At 46.1% G+C, this 9370-nt stretch overlaps 1 protein-coding gene across 5 annotated transcripts in view; it reads left to right on the forward strand.

The window, feature by feature from the left end:
* Positions 1 to 8971, forward strand: part of tll1 (tolloid-like 1) — a 77059-nt gene extending 68088 nt beyond the window's left edge. For all 5 annotated transcript variants that reach the window (XM_035416651.1, XM_035416652.1, XM_035416653.1 and 2 more), the window contains 3 exons: positions 3163 to 3376; positions 5529 to 5782; positions 6611 to 8971. In XM_035416651.1, coding sequence (XP_035272542.1) covers positions 3163 to 3376; positions 5529 to 5782; positions 6611 to 6745 — 603 coding nt within the window. In that variant the 3' untranslated portion in view covers positions 6746 to 8971. The remainder of the gene's footprint in view (positions 1 to 3162; positions 3377 to 5528; positions 5783 to 6610) is intronic.
* The last annotated feature ends 399 nt before the right edge of the window (positions 8972 to 9370 follow it).

A 9370-nucleotide genomic window follows, 5' to 3' on the forward strand; every position in this document is an offset into this window, starting at 1 on the left:
ACAGCTTTGCTGTACTAGACAGAATATGCGCTTTTGCAAAATGTTTTTTTGTGTTTTCTGTTGATTCATTGCAAAAAAATCTCCCGCCTCTTAATCTTCCAGAACCATATTATTATCATCCAGGTTCAATTTTTAATTTACATTTTTCCTCGAATTTTTTTGACTCACTCAATTCCCTTGGATAGATGGAGAAGATGGGGTCAAGTCGTTTCAGCCCTGTTACTCCTGTGTGATTAGAGGCGTTGAGACGCAGCGGGATTGGTTGTTTCCTGACGTATGCGCCCCCCAGCAAGCGGAGACCGAACCAGACAAGCAGGGGTCACGGAAAGAGAGGTGGACTCTGGTCTCCATTCCATGGCGAGTGAACAGAGAGAGCCTGACTGTACATAAGGGCCAGTTAAAAAAAAAAAAACCAAGAGGCTTGTTTAGGAAGCAGGCAGGACACATAAAACCCGAATGAGTAATTTCCCTCTTGAGGGGGGAATTAAAACGGTTATTCACTGCGAGGTATTTATGCTATCGGATTAGCGTGTTGCGGTGCTGCGGAGCTCGGGGGGGAAATTGAATTAAAAAAAACCTCGTTGGCCCGAGGACAGAGGCCGGGGCCAAACAGATGGCGCGGAGATCGGGAAAGCCGCGTGCGTGTGTGTGTGTGTGTGTGTGTGTGTGTGCGTGCGTCCCCCCCCCCCCCCCCCCCCCCCCCAGGGGCTGATGGGTAATTGACATGAGTCAGCTGCCTTGAGATCACGTTTCGGCCCGAGGTGAAAAAGCGTGTCCCGTGCGCGAGGTGCTAATCCGCTCAAAGCTAATTCTCACTCCCGTGGGAAAAAAAATGGTAACACACGCCTCGCAAATTAGCACGTCGCGATCGCAGAGAGACCACGTCACGTGACCGTGCGGTCCGTCCATCCCCCGCCCCCCTCCCCTCTTCTCGCCCTGTGTTTTACGTTCTCTTCCTCCGTCCATGTTGCAGATTGATGGATGGGGGAACTGGATGTCCTGCTGTTTCGATCGTGCGTCACAAATCGCAAACCTGGCATCGGATTTTTATATGTGAAAGGCCATCTTCTAGATCTGGTCTTATGGAATTCATCAATTTTTAATATAGTGGAATACCAAAAGCACAGCATAATATATCTTCACTTGTCACGTATCTCTCGATTCAATCAGTATTTGTCTTTGACTTGCAAGCAAATTGAGTTAGTCTTTTTTTCAGTACAAACATTTTTTAATTCATTTCGCTGATCACTGGATAAAATCGGTACGCTGGAAAAAAAAAAGAAAAAAAGTCTGATGTTGAATCGACCCTAATGGAATTCATATTAGCCTATGGAATTTTCTCCACTCGAGCACATTTGATCATTGTTGGACTCATATAAACTGTCAGAGCTGAATTAGCACATTGACACTCATTTTACTATGTAGGCTAACACTTGCATGTGATTGTGAGTGAAACTTCAGGACAGCTACTGATTTAATTTAGGGGGTCAGAGCCAAATTTTAATATAAGCTGCACCCATGCTGAGCCTTAAATTCAGCTGGAAGTATGAAAAACAAAAACTGAGATTTTCCCACGCAGAAACTGTTTAGATTTATGTCTCTTTGATATCCCAGCTCTTGTTTTATGCATTTCCAAACTCACAGTACGGTCACTTAGATCATACGTTAATATTATTCCTCACCGTCAAAGTGACCGAGAGTGATTTTAGGCTAAAGCTATAGACTGATATGAGCTTGCTTGGTTTCGTGATTTACTGAAACGAAAAAAAAAAAAAACGGTGGTTGGAGAGAAGAACTGAGATAACTTGTTTTTAATGAAGGCATGTCCTGGTTTGACTCTTTATCCAATCACATTACCATTTCTTTGTCTACCAACCTAATATATCCCCTCTAGCGGGTGATTCAGCACCAACATGATCATTTTGAGGACACCTGTGCTTACACGCTCATACACACCTGTACGAGGGCAGGAAACGTAGCTAAATTCTGTATCCCGTTTTCGATGGTTGTTTCTGTATCTCATTTCAGATGGGGGTTTTTTTTTTCTAAACTGCCGTGCGTGGCCATATTTATATTGTTAAACTGTCTGCCGAAAGTTGGACCTTTTTTCTTTTTGCACATCCACTCAGACCCCTCGATTCCTCTTGTGATGCCTGCCAAGAACACGATGCAATTTGTCAACACGTCTTTGTATTTATTGTTGTTTTCAGCAGTGGTATTTAAATGGTAAATGGACTGCATTTATATAGCGCTTTTATCCAAAGCGCTTTACAATCGATGCCTCTCGTTCACCAGAGCAATTAGGGGTTAGGTGTCTTGCTCAGGGACACTTCGACACGCCCAGGGCGAAAGATCGCTTCAGGGCGGTGAAAGTGCTTTTCCCCCCGCTGTGTCCTATGTCCATGTTGCTCATGAACATACACCATAATAGAAGATTACATTAAAAAAACAAAGATAATTATGTGCATACTGGGAGCATTTCAGTACAACAGTACATTATGATAATTATGAGTTTCTAAGGCATCACTCTCTTGGCATTTAGTGGTTTAATCTCCAAAACACTGATTATTAATTCATCATTCCATGGAAACCATTTTTAAAAAAAATACACTTTAGTTTTAGTATAATGCAAGCAAACTTGCTTTCCTTGGGTTAGGAATGTTTGTCAAAAAATCCAGGTAGCATGTTGTTCCTACTTAGTGAGAAACAAAATGTTATACTATACACACAAAACACACTATTTTGTAACAATAGAGTGAGCACATTTGAAGGTACAGCGTTACAGTCCATTCTTGGGAGTTGCTCTCCTCGACTATTTAAAAAAAAAAAAATTTGGTTGGAAACCATATTGATCAGGTTTCTGGAATGCATGCACATCGTTAGCGTGTTAGCACGTTAGCACGTTTCTCCCGTGTCCCCCAGTAGTCGTCCTCCCACTTCCTGTCTTTACTTCATCACCACACATTCATTAGAAGAGGGGCTGGAGATGTGCCGTGCCCATGTAAACTGGCTCGTTTGTGTAGGGATATAGCGAGATGGCGTCTAAATCTCCGGACAGCCTGAAATCTCACCTTTTTGTCTGAGTCTGAAATCCCTCTCTCTCTCTCTCTCTCTCTCACTCTCTCTCTCTCCATGCCTGTGTTTCTGTCGCTTTTTTTCCAGTCCTTTAGCGAGTTTGAGATCGAGCAGCACCAGGAGTGCGCCTACGACCACCTGGAGGCCTTCGACGGGGACAGCGACAAGTCGGCCATCTTGGGCCGGCTCTGCGGGAACAAGGTGCCCGAGCCGCTCGTCTCCACGGGCAACAAGATGTACCTGCGCTTCATCTCCGACGCCTCCGTGCAGAGGAAGGGGTTCCAGGCCACCCATTCCACAGGTCAGCCCCAAAGACCCTCCCCCTCGCTGCTCTACTGATCCTAGATCAGCTCAGCCGCCATTTAAAAACCCTCCCTCACTGCTGTACTGATCCCAGAACTGCACAGCCGCCATTTTAAAACCGTTCCTCACTGCTCTACTGACCCGAGATCAGCTCAGCCACCATTTTAAAACCCTCTCTCGCTGCTCTACTGATCCCAGATCAGCTCAGCCACTATTTAAAAGCCCTTCTGCACTGCAATACTGATCTCAGATCAGCTAAGCCGCCATTTAAAAAACCATCCCTCACTGCTCCACTGACCCGAGATCAGCAGCTAGACCAGAATGCACTGGTGATTAATGGAGGAAAGGTCTCGTTTTAATTTGCTGTCTGTGATTCATTGATTTGATCACACTTATAGCCTTTTAGGAGAGAAGATTGGTTAATGTCAGTCTGCGATTGACAGCACATTCTGGAGTATCATGAAGCCTCACTCACTCACTCACTCATCACGAATAGGCGCTTTAGATGACATGCTGTTCGCTCATCAGAAATCAATCAGGACCGGCTAACTGTCGTTTCTCTCTTTTTACTCTTGATTTTCTCTATGATTTGCACAAAATGCCTGACATTATAAAAGTAACAATGAAATGTTTAAAGCTTCATTTTAAGAGGAAACCCCCTTGAGATTAAATTTATTTTTTATTTGCAAGTACTGTGATGCCCTCTAGTGGCATTGCACAATGACTTTCAGTCAATGTCATTGAACTAACTGTTCATTCATTTGATGGATTTCAATACGTGAAACATGAAGGTGTGTCGTGTGACTAAATTCATCCTCCATCTTAACTTGTATGTTGCCGAATGGCTGCAGTGGTTTTCCACTTATAAACAGTAACACACATAAAGCCATTTATAGGGCGTTCTGTAACCCCAACAGGGTGTTTTTAAATTAATCGAGGCGTCAGTAACATTATATCCGTTCAGTTCGTTCAGATGCTTGCCGTGCGTTACCTCCACGTCTGTGAAGCACGGGAAACCGTAGCATGTAGCGACACTCCTGGAGCATCGCGGTCAACGTGCGCAGTTTAAAGACGGAAGAATAGCGGGCGGGCGTTGATTCCCGCTGGAGATAGCGTCCGCGCGGCTCACTGTGACGCTACGCGAGCCGCGCGGCGGTTTTAACGAGCCCGCCGGGACTTCCAGCGGGACCGCCGCGCTGATCCACGCCAGGAAGCGCCGCGTTGGTCTTGGCAGGCTTCTGTATCGTGAGGGCGTTCAGTGATAGGACGGGAGCCTTTAAATAGCCGCTCGATTGGCTAATTCATCTCCCATATGTTTTTATACATGCTTTTTTTTCCCCCCCCCTCGACTTCCTTCCTGCAATGTAGGTATTATTTCTAGTTAATGGGATTCCCTGAGTGTTGCATCCCATAATTCCTTGCAGCGTGTACATTTATGATGATGAAGTGGAGGCAGATATGTTTCCTCCTGTGCGCCGAAGGTAGAAATCCTACAATGGATCATTTACATAGACGGCTTCCAGCCAGCCGAAGGCCTCGCGTTTCCCGTTTCAGAGAGAGAGAGAGTGGAGTTAGCGCAGCGCTAAACATGGAGCCCTGGCTCCCTGCACGCGGCCTCTGTACTGGAACAGAACTGAGCACGACGCCCGTTGACTTGGAGACGCTGATGTAGAGCAAGATGCAGCGTAACTGTTGCTAAGGGGCGGCCGCTAACATTTCCAAACGCTAAAATTCCGAGTCGTTAAAATGTAAAACTCCCAGCAGGCCAGGGGACGAGCTCCAGTAATTGGGCGAGGTGCTTCTGGAGAATTGAAAAACTTGAGTGAAAATGCTGACGTTTAATCTGCGCACAGGGGGGTGGGGTGGGCGTGGGGGAGGGGGCACTACACACAGGCCTTCCACCTGAGCAGCCAGCTGTCCTGATTAATTGTTAATCGACTCGGCGCTGCAGTGAAAATGCTCAGGTTTCCCTTCGGTCTCCAGTGCTGCGGCACTTTTCCCCCAGAACTGGCCCTTCATGGTAATTTAACCCGGGCCCGTTTCTCCTTTTCCTGCAGGGTTGGGGGGGGGGGGGGGGGCGGGTTGGTGTGGGGGTGGTGACTGTTTTCGGTTCTCAGCGCCTCACGCCCCCGTTTGGCCCCCCCCTGCAGAGTGCGGTGGCAGGCTGAGGGCGGAGCCTCGGCAGAAGAACCTGTACTCGCACTCGCAGTTCGGCGATAACAACTACCCGGGCCACGCGGACTGCGAGTGGCTGATCGTGGCGGAGAAGGGCTACGGGATCGAGCTCACCTTCACCACCTTCGAGGTGGAGGAGGAGGCCGACTGCGGCTACGACTACATCGAGCTCTTCAACGGCTACGACACGGGCACGGGCCAGACGCTGGGCCGCTTCTGCGGATCGGGGGTGAGACACACACAGAGTCTGACACACACACCACACGTACACACACACACACACACGTACACGTTCGCACCGCACACTCATACATGCACGCACAAAACATGTACACACACACACCCATACACACACCACACACATGCACACACACACACGCACAAACACACACACACTCCCTTACACACACCACACACAGACATGCACACAGACATGCATGCACACACACAGTCTCACACAAACAAGCACACACACACACACAGTCTCTCACACAACACGCACACACACACTCACACACACACACACACACACTCCCTTACACACCACACACACATACATGCACACAGACATGCACGCACACACACACACAGTCTCACACAAACAACCACACACACACAAACAACACACACACACACACACAGTCTCTCTCACACGACACACACACACACACACACTCACACAAAACATCCTCTATCCCAGCTCTAGTCAGTGTGCACCCCCCCTCCCCCCATCCTCCACAATCAGACACTTTCATTTTTACGTTGTGCTCTTCACACCCATGTGTGCCAGGGTGCAGAACAATTAGCAGCACACTAAAAACAAGGTGCCATTTCTCCAGGCACACCAAGTGTCCCCATAGCAACAATGCGAACGTAATGTGGCGCTGCTGTCACATCCTAGAGGAAGGTATTTAACCTTCATTTACATACAACTTATCCAGCAGTATGTGTGGATTACATGTTAAAAAATTTTTTTTTTTTAACCTCCAAAACGAACAGCTTTATCAGTGACACTCCGTTGCCATAGTATTAACACCCCCCTCCTTTTCCCTAACAGCCGCGAGAGGAGATCTACTCCCTGGGGGAGACCATTCTGCTGCACTTTCACAGCGACGACACCATCAGCAAGAAGGGCTTTCACATACGATACACCAGCACCAAGTTTCAGGAGGCCCTGCATAATAGAAAATGAAGATTAAAAAATAGAAATAAAAAAGCAACCGCCAACCTCACCAGGAGACAGCACGTCCTTCATGCCACAAGAAAAAAAAACAAAACAAAACAAAACAAACAAAAAAAACATTAAGCATAAAACAAAACGAAATATAAAAAACAATAAACAATTTCATTAAAGAATCAAAATCTGAAACGAGAACAGTGAGAGACCCGTACCATTGCCTGATTGGTTAGAAAGCCTAGCTGGACGAGGCATTCAGTTCCTGCCATGGGAAAAAAAATGTAAAATTATGACGTGACAAGTCCATGGATGGCTGGGTTCCTTTTGATGTCTACAGATCTACAGAGTGGATGGGAGAGCGTTTAGTGGGACCGTATTACAGTGCACGGCAGCGGCCCTCTTTCACATCTCCTTCTCCACCCTGCGGCCTGTTAGCACGTTAGCGGATTTAGCACGTTAGCACGCTGCCTGGGACGGCGCTAACGAAATGCAGTGCACGGGCTAATGGCTCATCAACGTTACATTTACTCGTATGTGATGATAACCCTGCAAAGACTTTATTTTTGTATCGTATTTGTAATGTTTCTCCGTCCTCCGTACTCGACAAGAGACATTCTCAGCTTTCGCGTTCTGTGCGATTCAAACGACAAAAACGGAATCTGTTTCAGAAGATGTTTCTGTACGTTGATGGCCTGTCCATTTCCGAGTGTTAGAAAAGACACTGTGTGCCACGGTGAAACGAGCTGGGACTCTACCTCTGACGCTTTGACGTAATAGGGCATCTCGTGAAACACGACCAGACCTATCCCCAAGACAAACATTAGAACATCGAGGCTGGAGACAGTTGGACGGTTGCACAGGACTGAGGGAATGACCTTATTCCAATGCCTTTTGATGTCCGTGGACTCGTTAACCAAACCGTTACATCTCCGAATCGTTGTAATGATTACTTTTTATTTTATTTTTTGATTTGTCTTAGGCGATAAATGTGAGTCTGTGCATGCGCGAGAGACATCGGGACAAATGTTACGAGTCAGAGGGGCTGTGTTTTTCTCTTGCTTTTTGGCTTTGGCGGATGTAAGGAGGACAAAAACAAAAAACAAAACTAAAAAAGTGACGCCTTCCATATTGTATGTATGATGTTCCATTTGTGTCCATGTTCTGTCACGTCCTTACTGTGCATCACTAAGGAAATCCTGTGCAGGTTCCCTCCGATACTCTACGGGGCCCTTGTTAAAGTTTCGGTGAGACTACGGTGTTTTTTTTTTTTTTTTTTTGGTGGGAGGGTGGAGCAGAACTCGGTCCACCTCACAGTTAGCACCCCCGACTCAAAATACAAGCTCTTATGGAACTCGATATTGACAAAAAAAGAACTATAGTGAACTTTTCGACTCACGCTTGTATTGAAAATTTCAGAGGAAGATGCAGGTGACCAGTCTTTTTTTTTTTTTTTTTGGACTTAAGCACATAAGGAAAGTTAGCTGCTGCTTGAAAGGGAATTCCTATGGTGCTATATAAAATGTACAGTGAGAAAAAGGACTTTTATTTGAACCTATGAGCCAACGATCCTGCAAACGTATGAATGTGGACGTCCAATGCCGTCCGAGCACGGCTGGGGGGGGAGGACCGTTAAAGAACGCGACTAACAGCAGTCCTGTGGATCAACAACTGTTGCCTTAGAACCAAAATGTATATTCTTGCACATGTTCCTGTAGATACATTTGTTGTTTTATTTTTCCTTGTTTTTTTATTTTTTATTATTATCTTATTTGATAACATACGGTCTACGGACGTGAACGTTTTATTGTTTGAAAAAAAAACAAACAAAAAAGAACCAGAACAAATCTAAAAGTCATATAAATATGCCCTTGGACTCTTGTTGGACATCCTGTATGTATGTTGTGACGCAAAGTGGCATTTCTAAACAAAGAACCATATTATGTATGTTTATCTAAACAGGGCCGTTTGCGAGCTGCAGTTGCGGTGCATGGTGTATATGCATTATGTATGTTGTAAGATGTGGTGGGGGAAGGGGGAGGGAGGGGAGGTGTTCATGTGGTATGGTTGAATAAGTCAACACATTGCTGTACGTGCCAAGTTCCACTTGAACCTATTTCACCGCGGTTTTCGTTCTCTTCTCCAGCGTATGGCCGCCTGACGGCAGTGACTGCACACCCAACTGGTCATTAAAGACTTTTGGTCAGCTGAAAAAAAAAAATTAAAATATGTGTGCGTGGCTGAGAAAGGTTTTTGTTGTTCTTTTTAATGTGTTTGTGCACATCTTGCTTTTATAAAAAAACTGCTGGAAGTTCACCTACTAACCGGTGGGCACCGGGTAAACCGACTTCAAGCTTCAGGACTGAAATGTAAAACATTTATGGTCTTCCACGTACGTACAAACCAGGTGATAGTTGAGCCTTTTTTTCCCCTCTCCCAGTCAAGGCTGGTTTTGACAGACCTCTAGTGCTCAGTGATCGTTAGCTTCTGTTACCGTTTGCTGCTCTTTGTATTCAGGAACCTAACATCCAACATTCTAGTGTGTAATTTGGACCGGGCCAATGGCCTTCAGCCACACAGGGCGGCGTCCAATGGAATTTCAACCAGAGGGGACGTGCCTGGCCAATCGTGAACCAGTGACCT

Source organism: Anguilla anguilla, chromosome 5 (genome assembly GCF_013347855.1).
Source record: "Anguilla anguilla isolate fAngAng1 chromosome 5, fAngAng1.pri, whole genome shotgun sequence".
NCBI classification, from domain to species: Eukaryota; Metazoa; Chordata; class Actinopteri; order Anguilliformes; family Anguillidae; genus Anguilla; species Anguilla anguilla.